Source organism: Onychomys torridus, chromosome 6 (genome assembly GCF_903995425.1).
Source record: "Onychomys torridus chromosome 6, mOncTor1.1, whole genome shotgun sequence".
In the NCBI taxonomy this organism is placed as follows: Eukaryota; Metazoa; Chordata; class Mammalia; order Rodentia; family Cricetidae; genus Onychomys; species Onychomys torridus.
Window position 1 is genome coordinate 91,461,959 of NC_050448.1, and position 21,246 is coordinate 91,483,204.

A 21,246-nucleotide genomic window follows, 5' to 3' on the forward strand; every position below is an offset into this window, starting at 1 on the left:
AACAGTGGCTGGTGTATTATGGCCACCACACTGCTGTGGAATGTGGCTCCTGATTTGCCATTTGATCTCACTGATCACTCCTCCTCCTCTGTTTACTCCCGTTAGCTATACAGCCTTCCTGTGAACTTTGCTCCTTATGACAGCCACATGACTATTGTGGAATACTCCTTTACACTGTGTGAAGATGTGTCAGTGTGACTGGTTTAATAAAGAGCTGAATGGCCAATAGCTAGGCAGGAAGAGGTCAGGTGTGACTTCTGGGGACAGAGAGGACTCAGAGAGGAAGACTGGTGGGGTTGCCAGTCAGACTCAGAGAAATCAGCATGAGCAGTATGGAGAGATGCCATGCAACAGAACCTAGATTAAAACAAATGAGATAATTTAAGTATAAAAGCTAGTGGGACAAGCCTAAGCTAAGGCCAAGCTTTCATAATTAATAAAAAGTCTACGTGTTGTTATTTGGGAGCTCGTAGTACAGAGAGATTTGCTACAGAAGATGTTCTCATCACACCCCTATGAAGACATCAGTGAGGGCTGTCCTCACAACTCTGTGGTGATATATTGTGTCCCCCAATATACTGTATACCCTAATAAAACTTATCTGGGGTCAGAGAACAGGACAGCCACTAGATTAGACATAGAGGCCAGACAGTGGTGGCATACACCCTAATCCTAGCATTCCGGAGGCAGAGATTCATCTGGATCTCTGTGAGTTCAAGGCCACATTGAAAACAGAGCTAGGCATGGTTCCTTTAATCCTAGGACTTGAGATCTCATGTCTTTGCTTGGGAAAGACACATGCCTTTAATCCCAGGAAATGATGGCAGGAAGCAGAAAGGTAAATAAGGCGTGAGGACCAGGAACTAGAGGCTTTTAAGCTTTTAGGCTTTTAATAGCAGTTGAGCTGAGATCAATTCAGATGAGGACTCAGAAGCTTCTAGTTTGAGGAAACAGAATCGGCTAAGAAGTTGGCAAGATAAAGTTAGTTGTGGCTTGTTCTGCTTCTCTGATCTTTCATTTTCACCCCATTATCTGGCTCTGGAATTTTTTATTTAAGAAGACCTTTTAAGATTCATCTTACACAACCCTTACAAAATGCATTGACTTTTTTAATCCAGTAAGTATTTACTCTTGCATTTATTGCTTTCCAAGCAATAGCCTCTCTCCTAGGAATACAAAAGGGGGAAAAACCTAACAAAATAGCCTTGTCTTCACAGTTTATATTCTATCAGGGCCTGGAGAGGAAGAGGAGGGAAGGACAAGAGAAGAAAACACCAGTTGTTGGTTGTAATGCCAGAGAGGAAAACAGAGACTGCTTAGGAGAAGGCAGATACTTCAGACAGCCCAGCCCCCTTCCACCCTCACCCAAATCCCTGCCATTCTGTCAAGTCAGCTCAGGACCACTGAATTCCAGATACACCTACACTGTCATTCAAGATCATAAAGATTACTTATTCAGTCTGTTGATTATTTCTGCTCTTCCACTATAATGTAATCTCTTCAAGAAAAACATATTTGTCTTCTTTTGCATTCCAGACTTCCAGAATTTTCATAATATCTGACACACAGCAAGAGGTCAATAAATATTACTGAATGAATTAAAATCCTATTAATTTCTTTCTTTCAAGCAAAAACTACTTTTAAGTAGAAGTGGGGGGGGGGTAAAAAGGAAAGAAAGAAACAAGAATGCTCTTGCCAATACTTTATAAGGAGAGGTTCTTAGCAGGGGATAAAGAGGTATTAATGTGACCTTAGAACACTAACACTGGGCTCCTCAAAATACTACTCATTTCTATTATGGCTCATTTTTTTCTGGAACTCAGGTGGAAGGTTCTATGAATACTGATGAAGGCATGAGCTAGCTTTAGGACCTATTCCAGTAGAATAAAAAAGCAGACAGACCCTAGGTTGTCAGCACAGAAAATATGCTTTTTGATTTCCCACAAAAGCCTCCCCATGACAAGCTACAACTCTTGTTATTTAACTTACAGAGAAATGAACTTGTTTCCACTTGTCTTTGGCTAACAGGCTTGTAGGGAAGAACTTAGCATTTGTATGATCTTTACCCACAAATTAAAACCTAAGCCCAGTTCTCCTCACCAAAATAGTGTTGATGAAATCAGTGCTACTGATTTGCAGGAGTGTTATATGCTCATCTAATATTTAACAAGTAGTTAATAAACCCGCTTCCCTAGAGTGGGCACTGTTGTCAGGAGCATGTGTGAATATATGAGAAAAAAATTTCACTCGCTACAAAGGCTGTTATTATAAATTATTCTGATTTACTGCAAGGATATGAGTTGATTTACTCAACCCAGATGGCTCTGGGATCTTCTATGTGTAATCTTAATAGAAAGTAAGAATGTTGCCCAAACACACTGTTTAATATCTTTTCTTTTTAAACCAAATTGCTAATGAAGTAAAATGGGCAAAACAGTTGGGCTCCCTTTTTACTGCCTGCCATTTTCATTACCCCAGTCTTAACACGGGAAGACAGTAATAAGAAATGAGTAGCCCAAGGCGATGAAAAGGGGAGAGAAAAACAAAGGGGCTAGATAAATTATCTTTGCATAATCATGAGTTAATTACTCAATCTGATATCAGTCCCTGAGGGGATAGCAGCTTTCCACAAAAGCTCAGTCCAACAGCAAAGATAAAGAAGTCATTTGCTGCATCCGCCTGTCCCAGTGGGGCTGGGCAGCATGGTTCTCCAGTTCCTATGTTCATTTCAATCTCCTTCAAAGTAAGAGAAAGCCAAATTTCCAGAGAATCTTCTGGCCAGTGACCAATGCCTGATACAAAGACAGGAAGATGTGACAGCTCTCCCAGTAGTGTGTGCCTTCTTTAATGGGAAAGATGGCTAGTCATTTTAACCCTCTAAGTTCACGCCCTGTCTCCACCCCAAAAGTCAGTCTGGTGCTCCACGAAAGAAGGTGAAGTCAGACAAACGAACAGGAATATGACTGTAGAGATTGTTGTTGTATTTGTATTCTCTTGGACCAAAGCGAGAGATACATTTTTGTTGAGTTTTTGACTGAACATGTTAATCTTTATTCCTTTGAAATACAAAAGGTGGGCTAGAAAGATGGCCCAGAGATGAAGAGCACTGCTTGCTCCTCCAGAGGACCCAGGTTCAATTCCCAGCACCTACACGGTGGCTCACAGCTATCTGTAATTCCAGTCCCAGGGATCTGATGCCCTCTGCTGACACTAGGCACACACATGATGCATAGACATACATGCAGGCAAAACACCACACATATAAAATTTTTTTAAAATGTAAAATGAAGTAATGCAGAACTATTTTCTTTTCCACGACAGATACTACAGATTAATGAAACGTAAATAAATATGACTAAATTGTAAGTCAAGAATAACAATATAACTGGTTATCACGACACACCTGTTCTCCCAGTGCTCTTGAAACAGAGGCAGGGGCAGGAAGCCCACAACTCTGAAGCTGCCCTAGCTTCAGAGCAAGTTCAAGGCCAGCCTGGGCTACTTAATGACACAGCCAGAGAAGAACCAAGAACTGGGGATACAGCTCAGTGCTGACTTAACATCACAAAACAAACAAAAGGAACAAGAAAGAAACCAGATCTGGTATCTTTTTCTGTAAACCGCCTGTGGTAATGAACACATTAATTCCCATCACTGTGACTGACACCTTTCGGGCTCTCAGTAAGTGCCAGTGTTGCCACCGCCCACCACCATCATTATTGTGTCCGCTACTGCCAACCAGCCAATGAACACATAGACCATATGGTTTAATGGAAACAACAGACCTAGGGATACAAAAGATCCCACAGCTGTCTACTTAGCCTCCTGGACTTTAGGTACACATGATAAAGGAAGGTGAGAAAAATGGCTAAGGAAAAGTCTGCAGAGCAGGCAAATGAAATAAATCAATACCCAACAAACATTAAAGCTCATTACAAAAAGGAAAAAAGAGGGTTGGAAGGGGAGGGAACTGGAAACCTACTTAGAGAAGGGATACGACCCTTTCTTCTGTGCACACCGCTCAAGCAGAGAGCACAAGACCAGATGCTGCTGGTCAGAGAAGGGGTATGAACACAGGAGGCCGGCGGAGGCAGAGCGTTTCTGTAATTTAGGGATGCTGACTCGTGTTTGGGAGGAGGCTTTTTGATTCCTTCCTGGATACACTGTTCACTTCTATTTTGAGGTCAGAGGACAGGAAGCTGGGGCTCAGGAAGCCGGGGGCTCAGGATGCCGGGGGCTCAGGACTTAACTGGACTAATGGGGAGAGCGGGCTGGGAAACTGAGTGGGGTTCCGCCAGGAGAGAACGTGTAGTAGTTTGGCTATCTTTTGTGCTTTAAGGAATGGAGGAAGATAATGAACCTCAAGTACATTCTAGATCTTTCTTTGAACATATTTGAGACTTTTTTTCTTCAAATACTATTTCTAATAAACAGAGTATATTAAGGCTGCAACCATAATTGTGAAGTGTACCATTAACAAGTCATCTTGGCCAGTTTAGACAAAAGCCATAAACCACCGAATTGCTTCTAACCCAGAGTCTCCCCTTCTGTCTGTTTCTAAGTAAACACAGAAACAAACTTTCCGTTTCTCCAGTTATCAACTGATCATTCATTTCAAAACATTAGTTTACACGGACACTGAGGAAGACTTTGCTTCACAAGACAACTAGGACCTTCCACACTGGATCACACCTCACTACTATTCCTAAAGGGGTACAAGCCCCCAAGTGACTTCCAGCAGCTCCCTCTCCTCCCCCACTCTCATGCACAAGCCTATCTTTAGCAGCTGAAGAGAAATTGGTGACTCTGGAAAATGATAAAAAGACAAGGCCACACAGTTCTAAAATCACACAGACGTAGACCACGTAATTAAATAGAAACTTCAAACTGTCTGATTTCTGTTTCTTTCTGTTTAAAGTTACCTAACACAAGCTTTCATGAAAACAGTCTGTAACCAAAGCCCACCCCTACATTCTCACTCAGGGTCAGCGGGAAGAAAGACACCAAACACACAGAGTCACCTCAGCAGGAAGTCCTCCTTTAGAAGGAAGAACAGACACTTTCTACAAGAAAAAGCATCAGTGCGAGTCTAAAAAGTGGATTCATTGACTTTACATCTACTCATTTTGGGTGGGGGTGCTTGTGGAGGTCAGGGGAGTCAATTTGCTCTTCCATCATGTGAGGTCAGGTCACCAGGCTTGGCAGTGAGGTCCTTTAGTTGCTGAGATATCTCACTGTGTGTGATAATTTTTGCCCCCTTGAAAAAGCAGTCAACTAGGTTTCATTTTGATAAGTGAGAGTTCTAAGTAAGACGTAACTTAAAATACAAAGTAATTTAAAATTTTACTCTCCTGAAATGGAATCTGTTACAGCAAGCTCTGACATTTATTCATGCTTCAAGGACACACATTACCACTGCATAAGCAGAAAAGGAAATAAATTATTTAACTATTCTATTCTGGTATGTGAGCACTAAAAAAAGGATTAAAAACCTTTAGAATCACCAAGTGTAAATACAAGTTACTTTAGAATGTGACCCCTACTTCTACCGGGTGGCATGGGGAAGGGCTTTGATTACCTTTACAGAAAGCCTCAAAGAGAATCCCTACAAGGAATGAAATCAACTAGTCAGGACCTCAGCTGATAAACAGCTCAAATATCGTTTCTGAGACCGAAGAGGCAGCTGAAGGAACGTTCAAAGGCAGGGTTAAGGCTTCGGAAGCCTCCCTTTGCTGCTGCCGTTCCAGCTTCAGCAGCCCTGACAGGCGGCTGCTGTGAACGCGTTCTCAAACTAGAAACTGCACGCCTTTTCACAGAAAAACGTGACTCGGTGACAACGCCGTGAGTGTGCAAGGTGTGCAGGCTGCTGTCCTAGAAATCCACAGAAGCCCCTCAGGATGGGTGCAGCACTAGGAGAAGACACAGGATAAAGGAGAAGACCGTGGTCTGGAGGGGGCAGGAAACAGAAGGTTACTGCCACGTCCCTTCTCCTTTGTCCCTGAAACATGGGGCCAGTGCGAAGTATTCAGATACACTGCATAGGCCTCCAAGGCTTCATTATGAAAGCCACGGTGATGCACATTTATAGAGATGAGACACATTTATACACTGTGTCTCTCAAAAAGCTGTTAAAATTCTGAGCAAGTGGAACCAGCACACAGTATACCAGAGTCTTAACTGCATCTAAGATTGGGATTATGTAAATCCTAATTAACATTAGATCTGTCAGTAATTCATTCATAAGAAACCTAAGCATGTGAGTCTCTCATCAGGAGGCAGACTCTCTAATTTCTGTAACGCCTTGAATTTAACTAGACTGCATAGTATATTCATGTCTGAAGATGTGAGGGAGAGACAGAGAGAAATATGTTCCCAGTGACACTACATCATAGAAAAGTAATTCTGCTTAGAGGAATGCTTAGACTCCATTCAACAATACTAACTGAAGTGGGAGGCCCTGGGTCAACAGCCAGCACTGGAAAAAGAAAGAAAGAGAAAGAGAAAGAGAAAAAGAAGGAAGGAAGGAAGGAAGGAAGGAAGGAAGGAAGGAAGGAAGGAAGGAACGAACGTAGTAGAGGATTTTTAAAGGCCTTCCAACTGCTGACTCAGGTTGGAGAGCAATGTTTCCTGCTCTTTTCCTTTAGTAGCGTCAATATTTGATATGTTAAACATAGGATTTTTAAAGCTAGCAGATACAGAGAAACGTAAGACTCTTAAAAGAGGTTTGTAACAAGTCATACCTGAGTAAAAATATTATGTGTCTGGCTTAAGATCCACCTGGCGTCCGCATCAGGGGCGACTATGAGCTTCAAGGTCCCAACGTAAACATCAGAACAGAGCGTCCAGAAGTGCTGTTCCTGTAGGCTGTAAACTCCTTGTAAGTGTTGCACCTGAAACACGGGTCAGATGTCAGCATCACGATCAAGACTGCCCCTCTCACCTACATATAACTATCAGGCAAATCAGAAAAAGGGGGTGCTGGGACAAATGCCTGTGGAGTACTCGTGTTCCGGTGACATTGAGACAGACTGGAGAAAGAGAATGAACGAACACTTATCAAATTCTGTAGAGACACCTGAGGGGAACTAGAGGGACATTCTCATTTCACACATGGACCAGAGAAGTGATTATAGCCGGGTTACAAAGCAGGACAAAGTATGACACAGCAGACCACAGAAAAAGGGGGAGGAAACCAAGGCCAGAAATCAACAGAGACTTAGAAGTGATAAAATTCATTCCATTGAAAAGGTTCCTTGTAAAGGTTAATAGGCCAGAGGGGCACTTGTTTTATTGAAGATACAATTTTGAATACCTACACAAAGTGGACAGAACGCAGCACACGCAGTTAAGAAGTAGGACAGTGAGATGACCATTCTCCATTTTCTGATTTTGCAGCTCCCCTATTCCTTCTCTGGCTTTTCCACCCATGCTCTGAATTTGGAGGTGAAAACAGAGCCAAGAGAGCAGAACTCTGTCCTCTCCCAGGGTCACCACATGCCTTCTCCATGCTTCAGACATGCCCTCATGTCCCAGCCCCAAGAACCTAACCCATGGCCTGCACATGCGGGCTAGCACTCTGCTCCTGAGCTACTTCCTGGCCTGTCTTTAAATCTTTTCAGTCCTAAGCAGGGCCCACGATGCCAGATGTGCTAGTTAGCTGTCGTCCTCCCTAAATGTCCGAATGTATTAGAAACAGTCTTATTCGGAATCAACTTCCTGCTCTCCAACACTTCCCACCCTCGTCTCAGCCTCAACAGTAGCACTACCGTACACCAAGCTGTGAGACAGCACCTTCCCCTTCACTAATGCAAACCTCCAAACCAATGACAGAAGTCTGAGCCAGCTTTTAAAACATGCTCTCTACATAGGACAATCTTGTTAAAGCACAAAATTCATTACATTCCCACTGTGCCATTCCAGATCTTCCCACTGAGAGTGAAATCTAAGCCTCTTAACATGACCAAGACCTCCTAACATCTGGTCCTTGCCTTCTTTCCAACCTGCCAATCACTTTCCCCCTTATTTATCATGCTGCAGCCACAAAACCTGTTTTGTTAGTCTTCAAATACACTAAATTAGTTCCAGCCATAGCTGCCTCCCATTAGTGGTTTTTTTTGTGTGTGTGTGTGTGTGTGTGTGTGTGTGTGTGTGTGTGTGCGCGCGCGCGCGCGCGCGCGCGCGCGCGCGCGCATTCTGGAACATTCTTCTTAAGGATTTGTATATGACTGAATACTTCTGGTCATGAGGGTTTCAGTTTCCTTTGATATAGCTTCCTTGCTGAATCTGATGTAGCCGTCCACATCTACCACATTCTCATTTCATTTCTCATAGTCACATCACGGACATTTTTGTATCACCAACATCACTTAACATGTTTGTGCCTAGTAGACTGTGAGCTCCATGAGAGCATAGTGTCTTTCTTGGTTCACCATGTGTCTTTAGTGTTTTAGAAAAGGATCTGATACACAGTGGACACCACAAAAACAAAACAAAATGAAACATAACAAACAAAATCATCGAGAAGGTGGGGGAGATGGTTTCAGCAGTTAAGAGTACTTGCTGCTCTTCAGAGAACTGGAGCTCAGTTCCCAGCACCCACCCACGTCAGGCAGCTCACAACTGCTGGAAATCCAGCTCCAGGGGCTCTGATGCTCCTTCTGTTCTCAAAAGGTACCCACACACACAGCATACATACACAGAAACACATGCATATGCATAGAAATAGGTATTTTTAAATACACTGGTGTGGTGGTGTGGATGAGAAAGGTCCCCATAGGCTCATATATTTGAATGCTTAGTCCCCAGGGTGGGAGAAGGATTAGGAGGTGTGGCCTTGTTGGAGGAGGTATGTCACTAGGTGAGGCCTTTGAGGTTTCAAAAGACCACAGCAGGCCCAGTGTGTGTATGTGTGTCTTTGTTTGTCTGTCTCTCTGCCTGCAGATCAGGATGTAGTTCTCAGCTACCGCTCTAGCGCCATGCCTGCCTGCCTGCTGCCATGCTCCCTGCCATAATGAAACAGACTAAACCTCTGAAACTACAAGCAAGCCCCCAATTCAATGCTTTCTTTTATAAGAGTTGCTTTGGTCATGGTGCCTCTCATAGCAATAGAACACTGACTAAGACAGTTATATACTTATAATATATGCTTATTTCATCAGTTAACATATTCTTTTTCTTTTAATAGCTCATCTAGACACAGACAGTACACACATTTTCTTTAGGGAAGTGTAGTAGTAAACTCATTACTTTCTAATGAGTTTACTTGGGTTTATATGAATGACATTCATGGTCACCATGCAGTCTTGGAAGAAAGATTACATTATAAGCACATACCACCCATATTTATACAAGATGAAAATCCTAACAGTTTGGAAACAACATACACTCCAAAAGTTTGCCAATCTTACCCTCTGATAGCACTGGGGAAGTGTATTTTCCAACGAGGGAGGAGTTCTCTGCATTAATATTCCAACAGACTCTCTTAAAAGAGGAATAACACTAAAGGAAAAAAAAACTTATTAAGCCATGTTTTAATAATCTCTATTTGCCCCCCCCCAAAAAAAATCCCAGTTTGCAAGATGGTAATACTATACTTCCTTAAAGTACAGAGTATGATTTAATAGAATTTCAGAAAAAAAAAAATCTACTGATCTTTGTTCCAAATTTCTCATAGATTTAGAGAGTTATTGAGTAAAGGATCTAGAGAGAATATATCCATTAATGTATCCATTGATTTATCTACTCTGTCTTTCTTTCCTTCTTTCTTTCCTTCTTTCTTTCTTTCCTTTTCTTTTCTTTTTGTTTTTGTTTTTTGAGAAAGGGTCTCTCTGTGTAGCTCTGCACCTTTCCTGGAACTCACTCTGTAGCCCAGGTTGGCCTTGAACTCACAGAGATCCCCTTGCCTCTGCCTCCTGAGTGCTGGGATTACAGGCGTGTGCCACCACCGCCTGGCCTATCTACTATTTCTAAATCTGGTTATTTATTTACCAGTCATAGCTCAAAAAGAAGCGTGTGTGCATGCACAGTACTCATGCACCTGTGCCTGTGGATATCTGAGAAGGCTAGAAGAGGGCGTCAGATCCCCTGGGGCTGTCAGCTGTGAGTCACCCAGTGTAGGATCTGGGAGCTCAACTCTGGTCCTCTGCAAGAGCAGCAAGTGCTCACAACTGCTAAGCCACCCCCGCCCTATCAGTCATATTTTCATTATTTAAAGTAGAGTGGCCTGGTTACTTCCACAGATGGATGAGGATGCCCTAGGAATGCGGTGCAAAGGTCACTGTGGACACAAGTGATCTTCACCCAACATTCCAATTATTGCTTTGGGTTATTTGGATGACCGTGTTGAAACAAAATGAACAGCACAATGCTAAGGGGGATGCTAGTGAAATACTCTCTAACCTGGCTAGTCACCAAATTCACTTTGGAGCTCATTTTGCTTTCAGTTTTGACATGAAGAACCAGCATATCTAAGGAAGGTCCACTCATCTACAGGTCTGCAAAGCTCTGCAGGTGATTCCAGTAAGTCAGGGGGTGACACTCTGCTCCACTGTTGGCTATAGACCAAGGGGAGAAATCAGAAATAACTTCACTGACCTTAACAACTGAAGCCACTGCTCACTTTCAACCTCACGCAATCTCTAAATGGCAAATATAGAGTTCTCTTGGAAGCATCTGCAGGAGGTGGGGACCATGGGAATTCATCCCTGTGATTTCAAAGCATCTCACAGCAAAGTAGAAATGGAACTGTGCCTGAAGGATTCATGATATTTCTAACATGAGAAGAGATACTAATACAGACCAAGAGGAACAGGGGCAATGTCTGCCTCACCATCATAGTCAGAATTGTGCCTAAAGGATTCCTGCTATTTCTGACAGGTGAGAAGGAAGAGCAACTACTAATGCAGACCAAAGGAACAGGGGCATTGTCTGGCTCACCATCATATTCCCAAGGAGGCCTAGTAAAGTGCTGGTCACCAAGTATGCGCGTGATAAGTGTTGGCTGAATAACTGAGAGATACACAGATAGGGGGTATTTTAGAATCTAGATTAAAGAAAAGGACACAGAAAAAGAATTAGAAGTGTGTTCCCGACTTTTTTAAGTATAGAATGATTTCTTGAGTAAATAGGAACAGCAGTGGGAACAAACACAGAGGAGATTAAACAGACAGAAATAGTGGGATCTTACAATGTAGGGGAGCACACAGTGACGGCCAGGTTGAGGACAAGTCAGTTCACTAAGTATGGAGGCGAGGGAGCCGAGAAGATGGCATTTTCAACCTGGACAGGAGTTTCAGTCATACTTAAGTAAAATGTATTTGTTCAGTAAGACATCTACAAGAATGAAGAATCAAAAATCATCTGTGACTCCTTCTTAACCCTAGAGCCTTCATGCTCTATAAATTAATGAGATGTCCTGATCCTACACCCAGGAGAGTTTTTAACTAGTTCACCCTACTTCATAGCCACAGTGATTTCCAGATCTTTCACCTGGATTGTTACATTAACCTCAAAGTGTTCCTTGGCCTTTAATCTTAACTACCCTAAATCCACTTGGCAGGATGCTTCAAAGATGGCTCCCAAGACCCTTGGGATTCATGTTCCCGGGTCCTCTACCCCCTAAAATGTGTTTAGGTTAGAGGGAGACCTAACAACTTGCTACTCACGGACAGAGTACGACAAGTGATGAAATCGGCTTCCTGACTAGCGGCAACACTCTGGCCTCTGACCTAGCTGCCTCTTCCACTCTCACTTGCCACCTCACAGCCGCCATATTGCAAGCGCTTTTCCCAAAAGGCCCACGGGTCAAGAGAAGCAGGGACACCTCTGGAGAGGAACTAGAATCCAGTCCACTAGCCCCAAACAACAGAAAACTGTCAGCAGCTGCTTGAGGGAGGCTGAAGTGGCTTCTCCGTCAGCTGATCCTGCAAAGACTGCAGCCCAGGCTGACAAAGTGATTGCTGCCTTGTGAGAACTCCCAGTTAGCCATGCCCACAGCCTCCTGAGCTACAGACTAGAAGATAAGAATGCATTTTAGCTACTAGGTTTCTGTGGGATCTGTTCTGCATCTATACGTAACAGCTATTTTCTATACAGCTATGAGGCTAACCCACAACAAACAAGCGCCTGATCCTATGTTCCCTACTAAATGCTGGGTCAGAAGCTCCCCACTTCCTAAGGGATGAAATGAGCTCTTTAACATGGTACTATTTTTTGAGAGGAGGGAGGTCTCTGATCCCTCTACCTTTACCTCCTCTCAATCCCTGCTTCACATTTAAGCTCTTCAAACATGACATACCTCACCTTGTGCCGTTCCTTCCTGTCATGCTTTGGCTAATGCTATAGTCTCTGCCTAGAATGTTCTTAAGTGGGCCTTTTGTTCGGCTTCTATGATTTCTTTAATACTCAAGTCTGACTTACATTAGGGTATGTTCCATTGAGGTATGATCATGAACTGTCCCCTGAACTATATGCAATGTCTACTCTTCATTCCTATAAAAACATGAATGATGTGGGGCATGGTGGCACATGCCTGTAATCCCAGCACTCATGAGCCTGGGGCCAGATTGTGACAACTAGAAAGACTGTCTTAGAAAAAGACAGAAAAAATATCAGTGGTATCTATAGGATTATTATATTGCAAAATCATCAAGCTGCTTTCCTTTCTATATACTGAAAAGTACTTTATGGATTAGAACTTCTGTTTGTATCCCCAGCATTTGAGTGTTTGGTGTATAACTATGTATGGAACAGAATAAAATTAATTCAAGGAGTACACTTTAGGTCGTTGAAAATTACTAAACCTTTCAGAATATATGAAATATTAACAGAAAACACAGGAGTGCAGACTCAGTAATGAAACACGTGGTAACAGAAAAGGCATCTCCAGTAGCTTACATGTCACAATGAAGGAAGGAAATACAACCAGAAGGCCATTACTTAAAACAATACAATAGGTTCCAGGCCTTCCGTCACCCACTTTTGGGAGTCATGGTTAGGTCGGAGAAGGCTGGAAAGAAAACCAACTAGAGGAGAATCAAGGAGTTGGACAGGTAAGACTACTGGCTGTCAATGAACTCACCTACACTGAAGAGGAACCCCTGTTTCTGTCTAGCACCCACACTATTGAGATGCATGAAGACTTGAGACAAAGAAATGAGAGGGAGGATGTAAGATTACTATGTTCCTTCCCTCCAGCTTCATTTCTCAGGGAAAAGAAAGGGTACGTCAGAAAGGGCTTCACATACTTAAAGGGCCAGCCATCACCTTTACTGACCGGGCTCTTCTAAGAAAACTGGAACGGCTACCCGTCACAGCAAGCACCCCACTGCAGCCATGGGCACGCCACACAGCTTTCCTAACAGTGATCTGAAATGGTGTCAGGGTGTCAGGTGTAGGAGCTTTGGGAGGACACCAAACAGCTGGGGAAGACAGTGCTTGCTCACTCACAGGAGGAAATGAATTCAGAACCAAGGTCATTTTCAAAGTCCATAGAACGTTAAAAAAAAAAAAAAGCCTGTAGCGACTCCAGTTTTGCCTTTTAAATTGTGTTTAGCTCAGGAGTTTGTCTATATTTTTCTGATTAACTATCATAATGGGGAATCATAAAACGGATTTCAGCATGGATCTATCTAGCCATAATGAAAGGATATGGAGGAAAAGGCAAGCTTAGCAAATTCCTGGCTGAGGTAAGACTGAGAGCTACATCCAAACCCTCCAGGGGAAGGAAGAGCAAGCATCTGGAAACAGTCAGAGGCTCGCTTCTGGTTGACTAACTCAATTCCAGCTTTCACAATGGAACGCTAGTTTCCTTTCATAAATGACAAGGGATGACTCATTCAGCATGAATTTACCAGTAAAACAAAGCAATAGTTTCATTCTTTAAAGCGCAACATAAATCTATAATCATACTATAAACACAAAATTAATTCCAAAGCCTTTTAACAGGTTAAATGAGCAAAATTTACTCTGTGCTTCAAGTAACTCTGCAATGAAAATAAATTCAAGTTTTATTTCAGACACAGCTTTTAGGGAAAAATCAGCATATTTCAATAGTAAATTAAATAACCTAAAAGTAACTAAAAATAAGGTAAACAATGTATTGAGGTTGGTGAGATGGTTCAGCAATTAATAGTACTTGCTACTCATGCAGAGTGGGTAGAACTGAGTTTAGTTCCCAGCACCTTATACCAGCAACACACAAGTATCTATAGTTTCAGCTCCAGGGGCTCGTGCCCTCTTCTGGCTTCCACAGGCGCTCCATGGATGTGTATATACACAGACACACTTAGATATATACAAATAAAACAATTTAGGGAGTCTGGAAAGATGGCTCAAAGGTTAAGAGCACTTTGTACTCTTGCAAAAGACCAGCATCAGTTCACAACATCCACATAGTGGCTCACAACCCTCCAATGACAACTCTAGGGAATCTAATGCCCTCTTCTGGCCTCCTTGGGCACCAGGCATGCATGTGGAACACATACATACACATATGTAGGTAAACACTCACACACTTAAAAAATAAAAACAGTGAAATCTTTACGTCTTTTAAAAGGCATACACATTATGAAAACTTGTGAAGAAAAATGATACTTATTAAAAACTTCAGAGTTTAAGTAATTAAACCTGAGAAAAAATATCTAGCAATAATTAAAACACAGGCTGGTTGTGTGTGGCAGTGCACGTGCATACCTTTGATCCCAGCACTTGGGAAGCAGAGGCAGGTGTATCTCAGATGAGTTCAAGGCCAGCCTGCTTTACACAGTGAGACCCTGACTCAGGAAAAAAAGAAAGAAAGAAAAGAACAAAAGCCCCTCAAACCTACATGATTCTTGCAAATTGGTTTATTTAGTGAATGCTTCCTTCTCATCATTAAGGGTTTCTATATCCTATAAATATGGAGAGAAAAAGATGAACATTTGAAATTAATGTAAATCTAAAGGCCAAGTGTATATGTCTGTCTACTAAAAGAACCAAACCCAAAACTATGCGTGTAGATGCCTGCATGTGTGGATGTACCACATGCATGTCTGGTGCTCACAGAGGACAGAAGAGGGCGCTGGATTCCCTGGAACTGCAGTTAGAGGTGGGACCTCTACAAGAACAGCAAGTCCTCTTAACTAACAAGCCATCTCTCTAGCCCCACTCAGAACCTTTTAATGGACAAAAGAAGACAAAGACATTCCATCTCTAACAGTACTGCAAGGTACATGTAGACATGCTGTATTTAAACAACCAGCCCACGGTCACGGATGATTACTATTAATCTTGAATTTCATAAACCTAGTAGAGAACAGATCTCTCAAAGTGATCCCATCTGGGGATGTGGTTCACATATAACTATACTAAACTTCTGGACCCTGGGGTCTAAATCAATGCACAGGACAGTATGTGTTTCTTACTCAGTAATGAGGACAATAACAGACACTATGGAACCCCCACACTCATGAAGAGGTTGCCCCTTTCCTTAAGCATCTGGGACATAGTTGTAACACTTCATGTGTCTGCTTTTGGCAACAGAAATATCAGCATATAACATCAAATTAGTAAAGAATACTATATTTGTTTATATAGCACTTAATAGCTTTTAAAGTGACTTCATAAAAGCTTTCCAATTTTATCCTCACAACAGTCCAAAGTATCCTTAAGAAAATGTTGGGGTCACAGCATCTCAGATGAAGGCAGGATCATGGGGATCACTGAGCCAACTCTCTCCTTTTATAGATGGGAAAAACAACTCGGAGAGGCTTAACCAGCTCGTGGTTTCTTAGAGCTGGCTAAGAACCGTTAGTGACACAAAGCCAAGGCTCGAGCTGGCGCAGAGCTTGCGGCTTCTCGGCACAGTTAGGTCTCCTAGGGTCAAGTCCAATCACGCTTTATTCCCAAGGCCGGGCATCAAGGGCTGAACCTAGTGTGCACTTAGCACCTGTCCAATTACCTATCAAATAGATAACACATTGGGGGAAACGGTTCAGTGGGTGTGGAGGATCCAAGTATGAGGACTTGTGTTTGAATCCCCAGAAGCCACACAGAGCAGGATGCAGTAGAGCACATCTGTAATCCCAGTGACCCTGAGACAAGATGGGGTGGAGATAGGAGAATGGACGGAAGCTTTTGAGCCAGCTAGTCTGCAATACGCAGGGGCAAACAACAAAGACATGCAACTTCAAACAAGGTAGGAGGCAAGGACCAACACAGGGGGTTGCTTTCTGACCCCCACAAGCATGTGTAGAAGTGTTCACATGCCTTTACATACACAAAGTCACAAACAGACACATACATATATCACACATAAGCATATGCAAAATACACACTCAGTATAAAACATTCAATTGCTAACAGAGAATAGCTGGAATACAGGATATCCTTTATTTATATAGCACTGAACCGTCAACGTAAGAGTCAAGTGCCCCCAATTCTGTGACTCTCAAAAAAGAACCTCTAGTAAACAGAAGGCAATGTGGCATTTCATTATATGCTTACATACAGGTGAGGAAGAATTTATTTAAGAATATTCAGCACTTTCAGATCTTGATGTATACTTTATTATCTTTGTGTGTTTGAGTCAGGGTCTCAAGGAGCCAAGGCTGGCCTGGAACTGAGAATGTAGCTGATAATGACCCTGAGCAGGACCCCCCCCCCCCAGTCTCCACCTCCTAAATTTTGGGATTGCATGCAGGACTATGCCCTACTTCAATCTGTTATCTTTTTTAAAAAGTTGTTTTTCAGACTTATTTACTTTTCCCTGAATGCATGTACGTGAAGCCACACTTGTGCTTGGTGCCCATGGAGTTTGAGGAGGGCGCTGGATCCCCTGGAACTGGAGATATGGATGGCTGTAAGCCACCATGTGGGTGCTAAAACTAAACCAGGGTCCTCTGCAATAGCAACAGAGTCAAATCCAGTACAGTATGGTAGTTCATACCTCTAGTTCCAACACTTGGCAGAGGCAGGAGGACTGCCACAAGTTGGCATCTCTGGCAATGATCTCGCGGCTTTTTCTCTACATTATTTAATCTGATAAATAATATGCATAAACTCTCTAATACTGCATTCTCAGGATGAACACAAATTGTACACAATTTCCAGAATACTTTTTGAAAACAGCACTGAATATTCTGAATTGTAATACATTTGCAACTGAGTAAGTATCAAACAATTCTTAACTCTTGTAGCCTGAAGGTTATTTCACAAACTACAAATCTGAGGCCTCCAGGGATGGATCTGCCAATCATTTCTGGTGGCTTTGACAATGAAGAATGATGCCATTATATTGACTTATTATAAGGAAACAAAGTCACAGCACTGCTGTAACAAGAAAATGCCTTGAGACAGTGCAAATGCTGCAGAGGAAAACGCAGTGGAACAGGGAAGCCAGGACAGACCCTGAGGAAACCATAGGCACCCTGTGCTCTAACCTGCTCTTCTCCCAGTTCAGCCATTCACCATCCACTTCTCCAGTCCACACTAATGACACCAGCTCTTCTCTAAGTTTGGGTGGGACATTCCGAAAACAGATGAGAAGAGAAACCTGTGAGGCACATACCTTAAAGTGCCCCCCCTCCATGAACCACTCAGATACCGAATCCTTCACTCCCAAGTGTGGGCGAGGCCTGTGACCTCCTTTAACACAACGACTAAGGCAAAGCGACTTAACAGACGGATTTAAGGTTCAAATAAGTTGATTTTTAGTTCATCAAGGGAGCAACCCTGGGTGTTGTGGAATATTAGTTTAAGGTGTGTTATATTCATTTATGCTGTGGAACATTTGTTTAATGATGCAAAGATGTGTTGCATTCTTTTATGTTGCATTTGTTTAACTCTGTAAAGTTGTGTTACATTGCCTGTCTAATAAAGAGCTGAGAAGCCAATAGCTAAGCAGGAGAGAGGGAAAGGCAGGGCTGCCAGGCAGAGAATAAACAGAAGAAATCTAGGCTTGAGAGAGGAGGAGAGAGAAAAGAAGAAGACACCTGGGGCCAGACACCCAGCCACCCACAGAATATGAAGGAAAGAAAGAATATAGAATACAGAAAGGTAAAAAGCAAGAGGTAAAATGTAATTAAAGAGAAACAAGATAATTTAAGTTAGAAAAGCTGGCTAGAAACAAGCCAAGCTAAGACCAGGCACTCATAAGTAAGAATAAATCTCCATGTATTTATTTGGGAGCTGGGTGGTGGGCCCCCAAAAGAGAAAAACAACAACAACAAACCCAACTACACCTGGGTGGGTATTCCTGACTTAATAGGAGCCAAGCCCTTAAAAGAGGGTCTGGAGTGCTGGCTGAGGTCAGCGGCTCCCCTGCTGACTCTGAAGAAATAAGCCACTGTGAGCTCAACAGCTGCAAGTTGAGGATTTCTGCTGACAACCACAGAAGCTTGCAAGATGACCCTGAGCCTCAGATGAGGCTGCGGCCCCAGCCAACGCATTAGTTACAGCCTTGTGAGGCCTGAGCGGAGAAGCCAGCTGGGCTCTGCTCAGAATACTGATTGTGGAAACTGTGGGATAACTGACCAGCCTGGGACATTCCATGTAGTCAGCAGTTCCTCACTCTTCCTCTCCTATTTCATACACAGTCTTCAGCCACTTCACAAAAACATAGCTCATTCATCCCAAATAACACTGTAGAAAATATACCTGGACTTAAAATCTTCAGAGGAGGGGAGGGGGGCCAGAAGAGTGGTATCTTATAAGCCTTTAAGAAAAGCAACAAATCTACGGTAGAGTTTAGTGTTTTCCTTGTAATAATTCTTAAGAGTGATAAGTGGTCAGAAGTAAGAAATTCTGCCCTACATTAGGGTTGTCTGGATTTGGATATACTGTATATTTCATTAGTGATCTCTCCTCTATTCAGCAGGTCCTGAAAAAGAATGCATCAATCACTCTTGAGGGAAGCCTGAAACTTCTGTTAAAATAATGTCATTTATTTATGCAACACATAAAGCTGCTAACTTTTCAAATGAGGAGGTCTAGGAGGGTTGATTTTAAAAAGTAAAAGCCTTGAATTTCAGGCTGCCACGGCTGGCATCAGGATAGTCAGGAAACACTTTTTTGATGGTGAGAATTTCCTAACTGGAGGTCACAGAAGACAGAAAGGAAGGAAGCTACACGGCACACACATGACTGCTGTTCAGACACACTCTGCATCATAACATACCGAAGTGGTAGAAGAGGCGGCTCACCAGAATGAGCCCCAAACATCTGATATCAATGCATATCTTTGATATGAATAGATATAAACTACCTCTGACCAACTGATAAGCCAGAGTCATTGCCAGTAGCATACAAGCTACTCCAGTGAAAACAAAAATGTCCTCATTGGCACAACTGCAGCAACATTGTATGAATAAACCTGGGAAGAGAGTTCCAAAGTTTGGATACTACTGTTTCATAATTTAGGAAACACTGAGAACTTGGCATGACTTAGCAGGAAAGGTTCCTTACTGTTTCTCCTGATGCTTCATGCTCAGTTTTAATTTGGAAACACTGTTTAGTTTCAAAACAAAAACAAAGCACTCAAGCCGAAGAAACTGACTTTTGCAAAGCATTGGATATGTTATTAAAGTTAATTATTATTAACTTTATTACTAAAGTTAATAAATGCATGCCTTAAAAAGTGCTATGCCTAGGTTTTGACACAGTCAAAAGTAAAATGTTGTCATAGGACAACACATTGTTGTTTAAAGTACTTTTTAGTCTTTGGGCAAAAATCAATGTAAAAACTGACTTTATTACATGGACAGGACTCTCAAGACAGTGTGATCTGACCAACAGGGCTGTCAATACAGATGTGCTTTAACAGGTCACATAAAAGATATTTCCACAAACCAAATGAGCTGAATATGAACCACAAAGCTTTGGATTAAAACATGTTATGCACATAGTTTAAAGGTTCCAATCCAAGTTATGACTAGAAAACCCACAGCATTCAATGCTCCAAATTTCCAAAATCTGCCACTGAGCAGCTTCATCCTGGAGTACAAGATCAAATCTGGAACCTCGGGGTTTATTAACTTTAACATCGATTAATATTGGGCAGGCGTGAACATGTGAAATGTTAAATTACAAAAAGGGCTACACAAACATTCATACAGTATACAGAATCTGGATGCAACCCTACCTGATGAATCCACTTCCATGCACATGATAGGGCCATCTGAGTACTTGGTAGGGAAACAGTTAAACTCAACACCTGAACAAGGTGTAACCTCTGACTTCCATATTTACTGTGATATAAAAATATCTAAGTTTTTATTACCGCTTATAAAGCAAAGATGCAATTCTCATATCTTTGCAATTCAAATCTAAATGGCCCTGACTGCCTCTGAATCTGTAACATAAGATTTGTTTGTTATTTAGTAATCTTTGCCCTCTGGTTTTGAAAACTCCCTTTGCATCATAAAGCAATCTACAGAATGTCAATTCCTATTTTCATTACTAACTTTGGCTTATAATGCTGGAAGTATCCTATGTCAACAGCCCATGAAAAGGCATTTAATCACACAGAAGCTTAGAAAGGAACAACAGTCCACATTCATGAAAGACAAAGCAGAACCATACGCCAAGCTTCCCCATCCTCAACCCAGGTCTCCAGAATTCAAAACACTACTGACATCAGGCAGAGGGTGAGGGTCCTGTTGTACTGGAGTGTCTATCTACTGATACACTGCTACACATAGCACCACTGTTCTGGAAAATGAGGATGATAAATTCAGGTGTTAGGTAGTTAGGAGCAGGGGCCAGGAAGCTTCAGAAGTGTGAGCACTAGAGACTCTCAGGAGGACAGGAAAGAGGAAGAAGAAAGGAATCACAGATCAGGATACTATGAGCAAAGGCACAACAAAGGCAACCAAGTGCAGAGTGACTCCTATAAATAACAAGCTAAAGTGTGCTATTAACAACCATAGCTTGAAAAACAGACAAGAGGCGGGCAGATACCAGAGCGTTTTGATCCTAACAGATTTATTCTAGACTCATGAGTAAGGTACTCACAGGTTCAGAAAGTTTCTGAAATGTCTACATAGAAAAACCACCACATTAATACTAACACTGGACTTGGTTGTGTACATCAGCTTTCCATCACTCTAACAAATACACTAAGATGGCCAAATGATCAGGAGAAAGGGCTTGTTTTGGTTCAGTTCTCATTGTTTTCCATCCCATAGCAGGACAGCACTTCATAGCAAAATAGGGATGGAGAGCAAGACCACCCACTTCACAGAGCCAGAGAGGACAGCACGGGAGAAGGGG

General features: G+C 42.3%; 1 protein-coding gene across 1 annotated transcript in view; it reads right to left on the minus strand.

Moving 5' to 3' along the window:
• Positions 1-21,246, minus strand: part of Slc30a7 (solute carrier family 30 member 7) — a 65,402-nt gene that overhangs the window by 4,910 nt on the left and 39,246 nt on the right. The window contains exons 9-10 of the mRNA XM_036190867.1: positions 9,408-9,498; positions 6,741-6,890 (exon numbers count right to left, since the gene is read on the minus strand). Of these exons, the coding sequence (XP_036046760.1) occupies positions 6,741-6,890; positions 9,408-9,498 (241 nt within the window). The remainder of the gene's footprint in view (positions 1-6,740; positions 6,891-9,407; positions 9,499-21,246) is intronic.